Source organism: Penicillium brevicompactum, assembly GCF_028827555.1.
Source record: "Penicillium brevicompactum strain IBT 35665 chromosome Unknown utg000005l_segment0_segment0, whole genome shotgun sequence".
NCBI classification, from domain to species: domain Eukaryota; kingdom Fungi; phylum Ascomycota; class Eurotiomycetes; order Eurotiales; family Aspergillaceae; genus Penicillium; species Penicillium brevicompactum.
In genome coordinates, this window is record NW_026623208.1 from 3,741,523 (window position 1) to 3,758,396 (window position 16,874).

The 16,874-nt window shown below is 50.7% G+C and overlaps 8 protein-coding genes across 8 annotated transcripts; 4 read left to right on the top strand and 4 right to left on the bottom strand.

The window, feature by feature from the left end:
* Positions 1-136: 136 nt before the first annotated feature.
* N7506_007260 (putative beta-1,6-glucan biosynthesis protein (Knh1)) lies at positions 137-1,218 on the bottom strand (the record flags this gene model as incomplete). The annotated part of the gene is made up of 4 exons (XM_056956553.1): positions 137-205; positions 270-831; positions 887-987; positions 1,033-1,218. 4 exons carry the CDS (start codon positions 1,216-1,218, stop codon positions 137-139), a joined length of 918 nt encoding a protein of 305 aa, XP_056810887.1.
* Positions 1,219-1,808: 590 nt separating this feature from the next.
* N7506_007261 (cystathionine beta-synthase CYS4) lies at positions 1,809-3,596 on the top strand (the record flags this gene model as incomplete). The annotated part of the gene is made up of 4 exons (XM_056956554.1): positions 1,809-2,068; positions 2,139-2,173; positions 2,235-2,911; positions 3,012-3,596. 4 exons carry the CDS (start codon positions 1,809-1,811, stop codon positions 3,594-3,596), a joined length of 1,557 nt encoding a protein of 518 aa, XP_056810888.1.
* Positions 3,597-3,911: 315 nt separating this feature from the next.
* N7506_007262 (putative short chain dehydrogenase/reductase) lies at positions 3,912-5,131 on the top strand (the record flags this gene model as incomplete). The annotated part of the gene is made up of 4 exons (XM_056956555.1): positions 3,912-4,074; positions 4,157-4,360; positions 4,413-5,029; positions 5,078-5,131. 4 exons carry the CDS (start codon positions 3,912-3,914, stop codon positions 5,129-5,131), a joined length of 1,038 nt encoding a protein of 345 aa, XP_056810889.1.
* A 107-nt stretch (positions 5,132-5,238) lies between these two features.
* N7506_007263 (signal recognition particle receptor subunit beta) lies at positions 5,239-6,236 on the bottom strand (the record flags this gene model as incomplete). Its single annotated transcript, XM_056956556.1, has 2 exons — positions 5,239-5,969; positions 6,047-6,236. The coding sequence occupies 2 exons, from the start codon at positions 6,234-6,236 to the stop codon at positions 5,239-5,241; spliced, it is 921 nt and encodes a 306-aa protein (XP_056810890.1).
* Positions 6,237-9,107: 2,871 nt separating this feature from the next.
* On the top strand, positions 9,108-10,556 carry N7506_007264 (hydrogen/calcium exchanger domain-containing protein; the record flags this gene model as incomplete). Its single annotated transcript, XM_056956557.1, has 2 exons — positions 9,108-9,910; positions 9,965-10,556. The coding sequence occupies 2 exons, from the start codon at positions 9,108-9,110 to the stop codon at positions 10,554-10,556; spliced, it is 1,395 nt and encodes a 464-aa protein (XP_056810891.1).
* Positions 10,557-10,705: 149 nt separating this feature from the next.
* Positions 10,706-11,440, bottom strand: N7506_007265 (putative cyclin-dependent protein kinase complex component; the record flags this gene model as incomplete). Its single annotated transcript, XM_056956558.1, has 1 exon — positions 10,706-11,440. The coding sequence occupies one exon, from the start codon at positions 11,438-11,440 to the stop codon at positions 10,706-10,708; it is 735 nt and encodes a 244-aa protein (XP_056810892.1).
* Positions 11,441-12,354: 914 nt separating this feature from the next.
* Positions 12,355-13,149, top strand: N7506_007266 (60S ribosomal protein uL5; the record flags this gene model as incomplete). Its single annotated transcript, XM_056956559.1, has 4 exons — positions 12,355-12,357; positions 12,499-12,587; positions 12,649-12,954; positions 13,023-13,149. 4 exons carry the CDS (start codon positions 12,355-12,357, stop codon positions 13,147-13,149), a joined length of 525 nt encoding a protein of 174 aa, XP_056810893.1.
* Positions 13,150-14,183: 1,034 nt separating this feature from the next.
* Positions 14,184-15,903, bottom strand: N7506_007267 (carboxylic acid transport protein; the record flags this gene model as incomplete). The annotated part of the gene is made up of 4 exons (XM_056956560.1): positions 14,184-14,858; positions 14,917-15,095; positions 15,163-15,293; positions 15,347-15,903. The coding sequence occupies 4 exons, from the start codon at positions 15,901-15,903 to the stop codon at positions 14,184-14,186; spliced, it is 1,542 nt and encodes a 513-aa protein (XP_056810894.1).
* Positions 15,904-16,874: the final 971 nt, after the last annotated feature.

A 16,874-nucleotide genomic window follows, 5' to 3' on the forward strand; every position in this document is an offset into this window, starting at 1 on the left:
TTAGAACTTTGGAACCCCAATCAAAAAAGACAACTCCAAAAGTGCAGACTAGATGAATGGTGCAAATGAAACAGGTATTAACTGCCAACAAGAAAATAAAAGGATGTGCTCAGGACCAAACAAAAATGATAAGGAATCAATCCTTCCAACGGTCCAGCCACTTTTGCATTCTCTTGTCCAGAGTGGGCGTAGGAGCAGGAGCAGCCTATAAAGCGATGATTAGCCATCTGTCCATAGCAATGGGTCTTCAATGCACCGATTCAACATACCGTGTTCTCAATGCTGTTTGCAGTCCAAGTAGCATACGCCATTTCGGTATACTGCACCGTCGCCGCCTCCAAATAAGCAGTCGCAATGGAGAATGGGAAAGGCGGGTATTGAGGCGTGGCGGATCTAGTCGCAATCGTACTGCCAGCCCTTTTAGGCATAGGCGCGTACCTGGTCAACCCTTTCTGTTCTCCATATGGGATCGTATGTTGGTCAACAGCGGGGGCAGCCGCTGCAGCACCAGCGCCGACAGCGGCGACTTGTCGCTTTCGCAGCTCGTGCTCAATTGCATCTCCGGGGGCCGCGGTTGGGAATTGTAGGACCTTCTCGGTCAGGGTGCTTGTGGGGCTCGAGATATTGAAGGCGGATGCGACTTCTTCGGCCTCGATGAGGTGATCTTCGTCTACTGGAGGCCAGGGGATCGCAAGCGCGGGTTTGGTCTGCATTGTTTTCAGAGCGTCGGTCACCTTTGCTGAGAATGAACCTGTCATGTTGGTCAAAGTGAAGTGGGAGGTGAATCCGGACCAGTAATCGTGAGGGCTTGATAACACAATTCTTAAGAAACTGTTCGCGGGTATCAGGTAAGTACATGGTCAGATCTGTTTGGAGAAAGTCTTACTATGCCTCATGATCACTTCCTCCTACATCTTGGTCGACTTTAAATGTCACCATATCGCCTGCCCTATAGACGCCATTTTTGATGACTTGGGTCAGAGAGTCCTATGCATGGTTAGCGGGTGTATCGAAAGAGAACGAGAAACATACGTATTTGTCTGTCGTCTCGTCACCGGCACAGAGATAAAAGTCATAGCTGGACGTGGCATCGTTGTCCAAGCCCCAGAACAGACTGACGGCACCTGCACCGTCGAAACTCAGACCGGTCGCCGGTGACACGATCTGACCATAGGCGGTCCACAGTAAAGAGGCCACTGGAAGCAATTGAATCCGCATGCTGAGATGGTTGAGCAAGAAGACAACGCGCCTGTTGGAAGTTCATTGAGACGGCCATCCCTTCATAACGAGACACATTCCGAACTCCTTGCCCTAGTTGCGTGGAACCAGGGGTGTTGGCAATAACTGCCTATAAAGGCATTCTCCCTGGGTTTGCATAGTAAATTAGCACGTATGCTCAGGTGCGAATGACATATCGTGGACACCATAAGGTGTATTTCAATGGGTTGAATGATTGTTAGCCCTAAGAGGCTATAGTTCCAGGAGGGCCCCGGGGTTTCAAGTGTGTTACGTAATTACCTCACTTCCAATGGAATATCGTCAAATCAGCAAAAAGTGAATGACTCCCTGAATCACATAAAACAGAATATGTATTTTAAGCATTACGGAGTAGTCAACCACTTACTCCGTGAGTCCGGAGTAGAGAAGAGTATAGAGCGACGCTATACAAAATGGGCCCACTGCGGCTACCACCGGGCGGGGCGGGATGGCGAAAATCTGCGCCGAGATTTGCCAACCTTGTGAGTCTGTTTTTTTTTTCTTTTGGGAGAGACGAACTTCCACCTCTCTACCTCACACTGCTGTACAATATGGCTTCCACTACTACCCCCGGTATCCCACCGGTCACTCTCGACACCATCACCCAACAGATCGGCAACACCCCACTTGTGCGATTGAACCGTTTGCCCCGCAGCCTCGGAATCGATGCTACCGTCTACGCTAAGTTGGAGTACTTCAATGCCGGTGGCAGTGTCAAGGATCGCATTGCCTTGCGCATGATTGAGGAGGCTGAGCGCTCTGGTCGCATCAAGCCTGGTGACACCCTCATTGAGCCCACCAGCGGCAACACGTAGGTTTCCTTTCGGATAGCGCAGTCAGCTGTGGGCTATAGAGAACAGGCACTGATAGTCGAAATGCAGTGGTATCGGTTTGGCGCTGGTTGGTGCTGTTAAGGGTACGTTGGCTCCACGGATCGCAAAGTTGAATTCTAGTTCCAAGCTAATACCTCGGTCCAGGCTACAAGACCATTATCACACTCCCCGAGAAGATGTCCGCCGAAAAGGTTGCTGTTCTCCGTGCCTTGAACGCCACTATCATCCGAACCCCCAATGAAGCCGCATACGACTCTCCCGAATCACACATCGGTGTCGCTAGACGTCTCCAGAAGGAACTCCCCAACGCCCACATCTTGGATCAGTACGAAAATGTCAACAACCCGTTGGCCCACGAGCTCGGCACCGCCGAGGAAGTCTGGACCCAGACCAATGGCAAGATCAGTGCTATTGTCGCCGGTGCTGGTACCGGTGGTACCATCACGGGTCTTGCCCGTGGTCTCCGCAAACACAACCCCGATATCAAGGTGATCGCCGCCGATCCCTTTGGATCGATCTTGGCTCTTCCTCCTTCCCTGAACGAGGCTCGTGCCAACGAGCCTTACAAGGTTGAGGGTATTGGATATGACTTCATTCCGGATGTCCTGGACCGCGAGGCCGTGAATGAATGGATTAAGACTGAAGACCGCGAGTCGTTCAAGTACTCCCGTCGTCTCATTGCTGAAGAGGGTTTGTTGGTTGGTGGCAGCAGTGGCAGTGCCATTGCCGCTCTGGTCAAGGCTAACGAGGCCAACAAATTCTCCAAGGACGATGTCGTCGTTGTGGTTCTCCCTGATAGCATTAGAAGTTATCTTTCCAAGGTATGTTCAAGTCCTGTTATATTTCTCGACAATAGTAAAATTGCGCGAGAGAGAGAAAGAAAAGAAGAAAGAAAAGAAGAAAGAAACTAACTACGTCAAGTTCGCCGACGATGACTGGCTTGCGGCCAACGATCTGCTCCCATCTCTCCCGGCCGTCGCATCAACCACTCAAACCAACGAGCCAGACTCCGACCCTCTGGCCAACGCCAAGGTCAGTGCCTTGCGCCTGAAGCCCATTACCACCGTGACAGCCAACTCCCCCTGCGAGACTGCCATCGAAGTCATGCGTGACCGTGGCTTCGACCAGCTCCCCGTCCTCGCCCCCTCCGGCCGCAAGCTCGTGGGTCTCGTCACACTGGGCAACGTTCTCAGCCGACTGACTCACGGCCGTGCCTCCGGCACCAGCCCCGTCTCCGACGTCATGTTCGACTTCTCCAAGATTTCCGAGGTCGTCACAGATCCCCGTGACCTCACCAAGATGGGCTCCAAGCTGCCCCGCAGCCGTGGTTTCATTGAGATCACCATGGACACCCCTCTCAGCGTTCTGAACCGCTTCTTCGAGTGGAACAGTGCTGCCGTTGTCACTGAAAAGGACGCCAGCGGCGCGATGAAGCCTCTGGCTGTCGTGACCAAGGTGGACTTGCTGTCTTGGATGCTGCACCAGGGCAAGGCCAACAAGGCTTAGGTCATTGGTTGCTTTTAGAAATGCATTCGCATGGAACTTTGGGTTGGGGGTTCAACATTCCTGGGCATTTTGTGATATAGGCGTTTCTGCGTTGGCATGGAGGCTCCTCGATGGAATTCAACACATTGAAGGTACCCCAGATCGTGCAGCGCAAACACCGGCGTTGAATATGATAGGTAATTAATAGAACCCTTCGGGGGAAATACAAATACATGATCCTCTTGATGTATTAGCTGCAAATGGACATCTGGAGCGGGTGGCGATGACGTCGACTCAAAAGATGTCGTAAACCACTTCCATCTGCCAACTACCAACATGACGGGCCTATTCACAAGTCGAAACTTCTCGCTGGAGGAAACACCAGATCTCAACAATCGAGTGGCGGTAGTAACTGTGAGTGAATACCCTTGTTCTATAGTCTACTTGCCTAACACCAATCCACAGGGTGGTTATGCAGGTATTGGCAAAGGCAAGCAAAGTCCCAGCCAGCCAACTTATCCCAGATCATTCTAATGCATGAAATGAAGAAATAACTTCCCAGCTCCTCCTACATGGAATAGAAAAGGTATTCATAGTCGCGAGAAGCCGAGACAAATACATCACAGCCTGCGATGAATGGAGAGACCAAGGCATCTCCCTTGGGGACGACGACAGACGAGTCGAATTCGTCCAATGCGACCTGGGAGATATCACAGAAGTCGCAGCAGCAGCAAAGCAGATCAAACAAGCCACAGACCTTCTCCACATCCTAATATGCAACGCAGGTTAGTGCTCCGCACACGATTCAATGAAAGTATCTTAACCCAACTTCCAAAGCAATTGGCGTTCCAAACGAATACAAGCGCTCTCCGCAAAATGTCGAGCGCGTCTTCGCAACAAACTGCCTCGGCCATCAAGTCCTGACAACCTTGCTTCTGCCCCTGCTGAAAAGAGGCGTGTTAACGCCTAGCAATAGCGACGTACGTATCGTGGTCGCTAGCTCGTCTCTCCACCATGTATGTCGACATCTGGATCTGGATCTGCTGTGCTCTGCATCACGTATCAAGTGGCCAGCGCTGTACGACGGGGTTTGGCGATATGGACGATCGAAGCTGGGGAATGTTCTCTTTGCGAAAGAATTGAGTCGTCGGCTTTTGAATGATCGGGACGTGGCGAGTAAGCATATCTATGTGAATTCGTTCTTTCCGGGGAATATTGTGACCGAGCAGTGGCTTGGATGGGGCGAGTATTTTGGGGGTGTTTTGGGATGGTTTATGAGAGTTCTTGGGGGTTTTGGTCAGACGCTGCAGGATGGTGCTGCGACGGCTTTATATCTTGCTGCGAGTGATGAGGTGCGGGAGAGAAATCATCGTGGGCACTACTTTGTTCCTATAGCGGCCGAGTATGAGCCCAGCTCGATTGCTGGGAATGGGAAACTTGCTCGAGATCTATGGGTGAGTCGATCCTTGTGTTTGTTGTGCATGCTCGAGCTGACGAGATAGGATTGGATTGATGCTCAAGCTACGGAGACACTGGGATTGGATTGGCAATATTAGAAGATCGTAGTTGAGATTTTGATCGTACGGATCCACCCCTTTTTTAGTTGTATATGTGTGCAAGAAGCTATTATATACGTTTTGAAAACCAGACAGCAAGTCCACCTTCACAGACACATACCAATCCATTCCTCCCAACGACGAACTCCAGACCCGAAGTCTTCTTCCTGATCACCCTTAACGGCACCACCGACAACCTCGACCTTAATTCCAGTCTCGAATTCCAAGAGCTTGAAAGTGAAACTCTCCTGTTCATCATTCGCCAGAATCTCCTCCTCATCTTCCAACCCCGTATCAGCCGCATCCAACAGACCCTTGTTCTTCGACTTGCGAATACGTTCAATCTCCGCCTCCAGCTTCTCCCTCACCGAGCCAGGCGGCAGAGCCGTAAAGAGATCCTGCTTGTTCGCAGCGACCAGAACGGGGATCTCGGTGGTCCGCTTGCTGGAGGAGCCGTTCTTGGCGCGCTTCTGAAGCACGAGGAGCACGTCATGCAGGTAGGTGGCTGTGTCGCGGAGGGTGGCTTCATCCACCAGTGCCGCGGTATCAACCATGAACAGCACGCCACGGAGTCTGGTCTTGATATCCTTTGACTGGGCCATGGTGCTCAGCTCGGCGAGACCCTGTGAGACGCGCAGCTTGCCATGGCCAGGGGTGTCGCGGACGCGGTAACGGATGGGGTTACGGATAGCCTCTTTCAGAGAGGGGTCGTTGACGGAGCGGTAGCGGTTTGAGCCGGTGGGGACAGTTGGGGGAGGGTGACGGTGGCCAAGGTAGATTGTTGGGAGGTGTGGGTGGCGTGTGACTTCTTCGATGCGGGGGAGGACTTTGCTTCGAGCTGGGGGGTGTTAGATATGGTGCATAGTAATTTGGAGGTTAAAGTGAGGCCTACCAAGGTTGTAAAGGCTGTCTTGCCAGCTCCGCTGGGACCCAGGAGCAGGAAGTTGCTTGAGGGTGGAGAAGCTACAGCTTGGAAGAAGATGATGTGGAGGAGGACAGGTACGCCGAATGTAAATGCGATGGCGATGGCGATTGCAACCAGGTTGCCATCGAATAACAGTGTGGCAATGCCAGTGACTGAGTGCCAATTTGCTTGGGAGGACATGGTTGAGGAAGGGAAGTTCACTTCGGAGATCTGATAACGTACGATAACTCCCCCAAATCCCGAAGACCCCGGCCCTCTACGAATCTTCTAGCCCTTTTTGTCTCTCTCCTTTTTTTTATATTAATATTCAAAATGACATGATCAGGAGACGTTTAATATTCACCTTGTTCCAATTGGATAATTTGTGTTCTGAAGCATCACAGCTGACTTCAGGGCTATCTTCAATAACAAAAACTTATACCTCGCCTTCGCCCCCTACAAAGTGTATCAGTAGGATTATTCTTTACCTCAACCTAGCTCCCTCTGTACTTCTTCCTCTCCGATGCCTTGAATGTGAGCCCGAAACTCCATCTTTGGCCCGGCTGGATCCCCTCCGTTCGCATTCACCCCGAGTGGCAGATGCCGATGGATCGGGTGTAAGAAGAATCCAAACTTCTACAAGTAAAGCACGGCTCCTTTCTGTTTCGGTCAGCCCGGGGTCTCGTACCAACTGATGTACAAAAAAAAAAAAGAATGGAACCCAGTCAAGAATGCCAGTGTGAACGATCCAGCATTCTATATTGTTCAATAACTTCGTGAATCGTGAGCTTGTCAAGAGATGGGCAGAGGCCGACCAGTCTTTTCACGATGTTAGGTGAATATGAACGTCCATATCCATAACCATGTTTGATATAGCCTGGGTCTTGACTGATGATCCAACTACAAGTAGTCATACCATACTCGGGCTTTGCCGCAATCGCCATTAGAGGGTAATCCATACCCCGTGGAAGCCACAGCGGACTCTAGCACTACCCTCAATTATGCCATTGTCGTCCTTCCCCCGGTTGATTCAAGCCATCCGATCAACCACAATCACTGGATCAAATATGTTCTTTTATTCAACCGGTTCGATGGAGCCCGTGAGAAGTGGATGGTCGACGATGACTCCTCTCATGCCCTAGTCTCTACAGTAGAACCGTCCGCACCGCCAATGGATAAACAAAGTGTCCTACGGTGGCTTCGGCTGAGAACGCAAGCTTTGCTAGTTTTTATCTGACACGGTCCGGGATGGTCGTGTTTAACGAACTTACCCATTTCTTCATGATGGATCAACATAACCTCGACGAAGGGACGATATCTGTGATGACGTTTGCAAGCGACGGGGAGGTCGAGCACGAAATACTGCCTAGAGTTCACTTCGTCAGTTACCTCTTGTCAGATAGTGAGTCCCTTGACTCTCTTCCTTCATCGCCAGTCGGTGGCCTGATGTGCGGAAATGACCAAAGAGATCGCAAGTGATGTTGCTGGTTAATTGGGAATGTGCTCCGGGGCTAAGTCGCTCCAGGTTTGATATCAATGCCCCGGTGCTGAGCATGCTGGAAGGCGCGAAAGGAGAGGCCCCCACAGTCTTTGATTCCTCTCGGTCCGCGGAGATAGTGGAATCCTACGCTCCTGGATATCTTGCTATGGAGGCGCAGGGATGTACTGCGGAATACGACCTTGCGCATTTGATGAAGGGGTTTGATGTATATCACTCGGTTAGTGGAAGATTTTGACCTGCACTGCCTCCCCCCGAAATAACAGTATGTACATAGAGCAAACTCCGAGGCCCCGCGGTTCCCAAGATCAGAGTGGAGACATATCTTTCCAGAATTGACGATATACAGTGGGTGCATAGTGGGATGGTCGATTTTTTCTTCTTCGCAGAAACAACTTTGGAACAGACAAGGTCACTCTTCCAAAGTGTACATGTAGATGATATTGCTGTGCTCATCCTTGGAATTAAATTATATCTATGCATCCGCGGAGATTTCGTAGATTCCAGGTTGTTTACTGCCAAGTTCCAATGTTTATGTTTCCAAGGTTGTTATAGTGTTCCCGGTACCATATCCCAAGACATGCTAGTTCTAACCTTGGAACCTTGACCTGAGGTTGCCGAAGTCAACTTCTACCTCACCTGGACAACCTTGGAATATAGAGAACACTAAAGCTTCACGACTCTTCTAGCTGATTGACTCTCTGCATTCAATGAACAATGAACTCCCGAGGTCGCATTGCCTCACCGACTTGCAGACGATCTTTATCCACTCGGCACTGATTGGCCCGCAACACTCTTCACCACCGCACTACAGTGACCGATAGCAAACCATAGCGACCGATCCGGTCAGATCAAGCTAAACCAAGCTCCCTCAGCATGCAGAAAAAAACTCTCCATGTCCCACTTGGTCCCATTGATGTGCATTCTCAAGCCCCAAGCCCTGGAGAGCGCTTACTCCGTACTTGCTCGGCCACTCCGTACTAACTATGCGACAATTTCCCAGAGCCAAGGCCGGGGGCTGTGCAAGCTGGAAATGGGCATTCCCCACAAAGGGTCACAGCATGCCCATGCCATGAAGCCAAGGACCAGTGGTACACGAGACAACGTTCAGTGACCCCCCTTCGACATGCATCTCGTCACAGGGTTTCAGAATTAACTGCGGATATCGATTTGGGCCTGGGATGCGACGATCGCTGCGTCAAAAGTATCAGATGCCGATGGCTGGATGCGCCAAGACCTCCCTGGCTCAGATGCTCCATGATGCTGTGGTTTAGGTATCGAAGACACGAGGTCTGATTGGTTCTCGCTGCTGCCAGCACATCCCACCGCGCTGGTTGTTTTTATTTGCCTTCTTTGGTGCGGGCTAGAGCTCTATAGTCTTTGCTGCCCCAGCCCTTTTTTTGCTTTTTTTCCCTTTCTTTTTTGACTTTCTCAGCTACGCTTGATTCAAAGCTTTTTTTCTTCTCTGCAGCGATTTTTTGTTTTTGGTTTTGGTGATCTCAAGGTCTGGTACCTTGCTTTCACCTCTCTGTCCGGTCTATACCCTTCCCCCTTGAAAATTATTGGAAGTTGCAATGGGCTCTATCAGGTCAAACCGTTCGCAAAATGCCGGCCTGCAACACCGCGGGAACGGCGAGCCGTCAAAAGCGGTTCAGGAAAAGCCCTCGCAGAATTCTATCTTGCCAACCAACTCGAACGCCTCTAAGAGACGACGCGCGCTCTTTCGCGTAGACACTGCTGGAGAGAGCGGCCGAGGTGGTGTTCATCCAGTACATCTCGTCAAAGTATGCTTCCGCAGCGTCTGTACCCTTTCCATGGTCGTCAACATTCTCTGGCCATTCGTGCCCGCCGCGATTGTCATGCACTTTGCCCGACCCGATCTTCACGTTTGGGTATTCGCTCTCAACTACATTGCCATGGTGCCCTCGGCAAATCTACTTGGATTTGCAGGCGGCGAGCTGGCGAAGAAATTACCGAAAATGTTCGGCATATTGGTTGAAACAACGCTGGGCTCCGTGGTGGAATTAGTTCTATTCATGGTCTTGCTGCACAATGATGACCCTGCAAATCACAGAAACTACATTCCTGTCATCCAGGCTGCTATTCTTGGTTCAATCATGGCGAATCTGCTCCTATGCCTGGGCATGTGTTTCTTTGTTGGAGGTCTCAGACGTGAGGAGCAGGCCTTCCACGAAGCCATCAGCGAAGTCGGTACTGGTCTGCTCTTGGTTGCTGGCTTTGGTCTGTTGATTCCAAGTGCGTTCTACTCGGCTCTGCGCAATAGTGTGAACGAAGAGTTCACCGCGAAGATGCTGGGTGATTATGCCCTGACAATCAGCCGCGCCACTGCAGTCATTTTGCTTGTGGCTTTCTTCACGTAAGTGATTACCCAAAGGTAGTCCGTTGTTATTCAAAATTCTAACTTTGACAGATACCTCGTCTTCAACCTCCACAGTCACAATTCGATCTTCGACGACATTCTCGAAATTGACGAGCACCACGATGAAGACCGACATGAGGAACTGGCGCGAGCCAAACTCACTATGACCGAATGCATCATCGTCATCTCGATCTCCTTGGCCTGCGTCTGTATGTCTGCGGTATTCCTGGTACAAGAGATCGAATTTATCGTGGAACGTGGCGTATCAGACAACTTCCTCGGTCTGATCCTCGTTCCTCTGGTCGAGAAGGCAGCTGAGCATCTCACGGCTGTTGACGAGGCTTGGGATAATCAGATCAACTTTGCGCTCTTCCACTGTCTGGCGCCCTCGATCCAGACAGCCCTTTTCATCGCACCGCTCACTGTCATCGTGGGTTGGGGAATGGATAAGGATATGAGTTTGAACTTTGAAATTTTCATGGTTGTGCTTCTCGTGCTCTCGATTCTCGTCGTTGGCAATTTCTTACGAGACGGCAAGTCTAATTATCTAGAAGGTGCGCTCTGCGTCTTGGTCTATTTCATCGTGGCGGTTTGTACTTGGTACTACCCCAGTGTGGAGATAACTTCGACGAACTCGTCCTGACAGAGCCGATATTACTTTTTTTGAATGGACATAGTGATTCTTTAATATATACACAAGATTGATTTACTTGAGATGACCAGGTAGATGATTAGGGGACTGGGCGCTAGAGTGATGCAAGTGAGGTGGGAATAAAACAAACAGACACACAATCATCTCAGGTCGGACTGAGGACGCAAAGCTTCATCCATCAGTATGCGCTCATCCACTCGGAGCTCAAAGTCCACCAGGAAACAAAAGCTGATCTCCAGCTTGGACAACTCGAGCTCGCTCACACCTCCCACTTTCGCAACCCGGCTATGAGCATAGCTAAGGTCCTCCAAAGCCTTGCTCGCAACCCACACGCCAGCCAAAACAAGTCGATGCATGTTCTTCGGGCTCACTCTGAGGACGTTCTCCACCAGAGTCATCTTAGAAATGTAGACGCTAGTCGCAAGATACACCGCCGTAGACATGGGGCAATATTTATGCAATCGAAGCAAATAATCCCGCAACGAGATAGGCGGGATCTTCTTCGAAAGGAACTTCTTCGCAAGAATCGCCATCTGAATCGCCTCGCCCGTCGCACGTGCAGGATCAACAGTTTCCCCTTCCCCCTTAACATGCAATCCCACAGACTCTATTTCCAGCGCTCCATCCTGGCCCTCGTCGACATCGAGGGGCGTGGAGCAGTGAGAATTCACCTCGTCTGTGCCAGCGGGATTCTCCGCAAAGAACGCCGCTAGACGCTCGACATTCGTGCATAGGAGGTGTAAAGCAGTCTCGGGTGAAATATCGAAGACAGCGGACGGTGGCGAATTAGCATCGAGGTCAGCGCCTAGTTTGAGCCTGGCATTTGGGCTGAGATCGGCTTCTGCATTGGACATGATGGTTTGTGCGACTGCCATGATCGTTTTCTCCTTTTTTTTTTTGGCTTTCACTGACCGCACGCGCGCGATCGGTATGACTTTGGGCACCTGGTCCTTGTGGGTGTCGCGTTTTGGTATCTCATTTTCCAATGGGGTTGGTCTTTGGGTTGCTCTCGATTAGGAGTTTCGGTCGGTCTCGGTGGGTTGGGGGGGATGTGGTGGGGGGTTGCGCGTTGGTAAATGTCCGCGACTGGAGGAAGCCTAACTCGTGACTTGTGGACTGCGCCCAAGATCAATTCCGCGGGGATTTTTCAAGTCGGACAGGTCAGAACAAGTTGTAATAACGCAGAACGGGTTTAGCTGGAATTCAGTCAGATTAGAGGAAATCAAGGAAATGATCAGGAACGAAAAGGCCTGGACTCTACAAAAAGAGGAGATAAGGATTCGCCACTTTTTATTATCTCAGGGGGATTCACCGAGGCACAACTGGTATGGAGTAAGTACTTGTGTTCTGTTTGTTTAGTAGAATGACTTTGTAGAATTCTTATTACATATGTCCATAGATGGTCTTTTATTTATATATGTTCTATGTGGATCATATGATGTACCTAAAAGGTAGAAGTCACTACTCCGTACTCTGCACAACAGTTTACTTGCTGCAGACAACACCGCCAACTAGTAACCCATTGACACGTGACTTGGCGATGGATTATATAAGTGTCATGTGACAGTTGGTATAAGGCACCAAGGCACTCATTTGTGGACCTAAGCGGAGTGCCAAGACCCAATGCTAAAAGTAGAAGTGTCACATGACCAGCTTCCAGTCTTGATTACCTAACTGATCAGGGCTTTCAAGTCACGTGTGCCAAATTCACCAACGCACAACCTCCAAAAGTTTCGTGATCGCTCGGTCTCTTCAGTCGACAACCACTCCACGCCCACCAACCGCCGTCATGGTATGTTCAAGATCCTGCCTCAAACACCATTCCAATCAGCACTGCGCCATCCTCCTCCATTTAATTCGCTTCTCAACCGCCATCTCTGGCCTGCGGACACACTCATTTCAAATCTCGAATTGCGATTCTAACATAATGTAGTCCGCTCCCTCCAAGGCCGAGAACCCCAACCGGGCGCTGCGTCTCAGCAAGCTGACCCTCAACATCTCCGTCGGAGAGTCTGGTGATAGGTAATTTACATTCTGTCGAATTTGAGTGCGATCTTTTTTTTTTGGCTAACCCTCATATCAGACTCACCCGTGCCGCCAAGGTGCTTGAGCAGCTTTCCGGTCAGACCCCCGTCTACTCCAAGGCCCGTTACACCGTCCGTACCTTCGGTATCCGTCGTAACGAAAAGATCTCCGTCCACGTCACCGTCCGTGGCGCCAAGGCTGAGGAGATCCTCGAGCGTGGCCTCAAGGTCAAGGAGTACGAGCTCCGCAAGCGCAACTTCTCCGAGACCGGTAACTTCGGATTCGGTATCTCCGAGCACATCGATCTCGGTATCAAGTACGACCCCGGTATCGGTATCTACGGAATGGACTTCTTCGTCTGCATGTAAGTGGAGACAAAACCCCTTTTTCCCGACAGAATTACTGGACTTGGAAAACTAACAACTTTATCAGGGACCGCCCCGGTGCCCGCGTTGCCCGCCGCCGTCGCGCTCAGTCCAAGATCGGTGTCAACCACCGCATCACCACCCAGGAGACCATGAAGTGGTTCAAGACCCGCTTCGACGGTATCATCCGCTAAGCGCTTTTAGCCTACAAGCTAAAGTGTCAAGAGTTGGGAGGGGCCTGTGAAGTACGAAATACTCGACAAGAACCAAAAAATTATCTTGCGTACTTCCCGGAGGAAACACAAAATTTGCGCATGGGCAACCCCGTCACCACCCTGCGGGTCCCTTGATTCACTGCGTTGCATGTCTTGATTTTGTACTCTGACAACCAGGATAGGCGTGGGAGAGATATGAATTCACATTATACCATTTAACTGCTGCTTTCCCTTTTCACAATGAGGCTTCACGAGTGGTGATGTTTTCCGCATAACCATTGTTGAAAAGGATGGCAGGCACTGGACTAGCGTCCGGTGTCTTGTCATGGCTCGCTTGAGAACGCTTCGGCTTCGTCAAAGAGTCGGTCCCTTTGCATCTCTCCCGAGATTGCATCGGGTACCTCTGGCCTATCTTGTCTTTCCTCCTTCCTATCCTCGTAGGGGCAACCTGTCGTAGACGTATGTTCGTAGATGTAGACCGTTTATCGGCACTAAACACCGCGATCGTGTTCGCAGAGAACATTGCCTCGCCAGGTGTACAGCACCAAACCCCGCTCGGCGGAACGGATTTGGCCAAGCCCAAGACCAAGCCCGACAGCAGAAATGGGCTCATTGGATCTCTCGGGAATATGCCAAAGTGCCCAGTATTCCCTTATCTACGGGCAGTGGGCGGACTCCGAAATTTATTGGAAGTACACCGCACGCATGATGGTTCCATACACATACAGGACCATTGATCTGGTTTGTCCTTCTATCAGAGGTCCCTACATTGGATGGGCATCAACAAGTCGCTACCTCCCTCCAAGACATGGACCTCGGGACTCTTCTATGGATTTATTCAGAGACTCTTGCCAACTTTGGAAGAATCTAACCTTGGAGGCCATGTGTACTCCAGGGCTGTCCGGGTGTGAAAGAAGATCGTGACTCTAGTATGAACTTTGCTCCATTGGATTCGTTATACACTTCATGTCTCTTATGCTCATAAAATCTTCCATATATCATATTGCAGCTCTTCACTTCTTCTGGTCCGCCAGCTCAATCATCTCATCCCTCGACTTATCATGTTCCTGATCACCCGATTCAATATCCATCACTTTAGTATCAGCAGCCTCGTCAACTCCAGCAATAACAGTTTCAAAGCGACGACCACGCTTCTCAGGACCAACAGCAGTAGTGACCATGATACCAACAGCGATGATCGCAGTTGCAACTCCCATAACGGGCCCGTATGCATTGACCCTGTGACCAGATGCACTGGTAACCGAGATGGACTCAGAGACAGCATTCACGATCTGCGCTGAAGGAGAGGAAATCATGTTCCCAAGCTGGTACGTGAGACCAGGGAATGAGGATCGGAAAGCAGGAGGCGAAAGCTCATTCAGATGGATGGGGATCACACCCCAGGCGCCCTGAACGAAGAATTGCATGAAAAAGCCAGTTGCGCTCAAGGCTCGCTCGCCTTGCGGCATGATCCACGCGGGGATGAGAACTCCAGATACGAAAGCAGCGACGATGATCGCCCTTCGGCGGCCGACAAATTGGGACAGGTATCCGATGATGGTGCCTCCAACACAGGCTCCTGTCTTCATTAGGATAGAGGCTCGTGAAGCACCGGTGTTGTCGAGCTCTTTTGAGGTGAGCATGAAGGTGGTGTATGAGTCTTGCGATGTGTGGGAATAGAAGTTGAACTGTTCGAAATGTATTAGATTGGCATTCAGATGGTTCATCATGTTCGTGGTGACATACCCAGGTCATGAGGATGATGCAGTAGATGCACATGCGCCACTCTTTCCCTAGCATAGCGATTGTCTCCCGCCAGAATTCTCCTGCGGTCATTGTTCGTTTTCCTGATTTCTTGGCCTCGATGAAAGCTTTGGATTCGGGGAAACAGATGCGGACTAGTCCGACTGCGATTGAGATACCGGCTGTGTTGGAGAAAATGTTAGGACCGTCCAGCATAGTAAAGGCAGTTGACAAGACCAGGGAACTCACCGGCAATCCAGAAGACAGTCTTCCAGGTTTCTGTGCCACCCCCGACGCCGAGATTGGCACATGCTGCAAACACGTAGCCCAGTGAATACCCTTGTTGAAGAATTCCAGACATGAGTCCTCTGGCGTTGACACTGCATCGAAACGGATTAGCAATGGCTTTTGGATCTAGCGGTGAAATACTTACGGACAATGTTCCAATGCCATGGCAATGGCATTTCCATACACACCACCCATGAAAAGACCAAAGAGACTGCGAACAGCCAAAAATTGCTGGAATGTCTTACTGTAGATTGTAGCAATCTGCAGGACTCCTAGAATGATCATGTTGAGCACCATGGGCCATTTTCGGCCATACTTGTCACCAGCGAGACCGAAGGCGGCAGCTCCAATACTTCTCAGCAGCAGAGTCAACGTGATAGCTGTAGTGATGTCGGTCTTGGATCTGTCGTAGTAATCTGCCAGCTTCACGGTCTGGATAGACAGGGCGTGGAAGTCAAAGGCATCGGCAGTCCAGGCAGTGAGTCCCACAAGGAAGAACAACCAGTCGCGAGCTGAAAGCTGAGCCAGCAAACTGATAGGGTTCTTGATTGGTTCTGGGGCTTGCCATTCTGTTCGGGACTCGCCATGTTCGTTGGTTACCTCGACACGCTGCTTCCAGATGAAGAGATCTCCAAAGGCCTGGCGTGCAGTGGCAAACATTCCATTGGGGATGGGGTCTGCCGGTTCGTTGGTAGATGCCATTGTGATGGTATCTCGGGGGACAACACCGATTGGCAAGAAGAATATTACAGTAATAGATACAAAAAAGGTAAACTGATCAAACAAAAGCACCAAATCAGACTTGAAGCGCCGACTGGAAAGATTCGAGAGACAACTGATCAAGAGTCCAGGATTGTTGATCCTGTTTCTCCAGGTTCCACGTCAAAACCCCAGATTTTATATGCGAAGATCGAGCCTCACCCCGCAAAATCAACCCGCATCATTCTCGTGGGGGATTCAATAAATGCCGCTGCACCCCAGGATGTTCCGATAATCCAACGCGGGGGTATACCTCTCCGCTGACCAGCCAAGCAGATGCCAAGGCGATGATAGCCCCGTGCCCTCCAATAGCAGAATGCCATACGACAGACATCCCGCCTCACACGCTTTAAGGCTGGCTTGGCGGTGGTACGGCCATGCCGAGAGCGATCCTTCCGGTCTTGGCCCCGCCGACAAAGACAAGCTCCAGCAAGCCGGATGGCGCTGGGCGCGTGGCTATTGATCCCTTGCGCCGAAACTCTTGAGTTTAAAATGGGCCGATGCCAGAGTTGGGGGCTCCGGTTCGGAGCCTAAGTGGTGTTTTTTTCGTGTGGCTCCCGAGGTCAGCGCGGCGAGACTTCCTCCATGGCTCTAGCGGACTGTTGGCAGTCGGCTAGAATGACCTTGGGACTTGGGAGGGTTACTCTGAATATGTGGTATTTTGGAAAGAGCACCTGGGCATGTCGTGCCACCTGGGCGTCTGCAGGGGTGTTTTCTTTTGCTTTCTTTGTCACTGGTCCTGGGGCCGCCTGTGACGCACGTCTTGGAAGCCATAAACTTTGAGAAATATGATGAAATTGATGTACCTTTTTTGGCTCACTAATTCCCGAGGTCCAAGGTTATTCCAAGGTACTCCGTACCCAGAAATGAACTGTCAGAAACAAAGAACACAGATAGTCCCTGGGCGTTTTCCA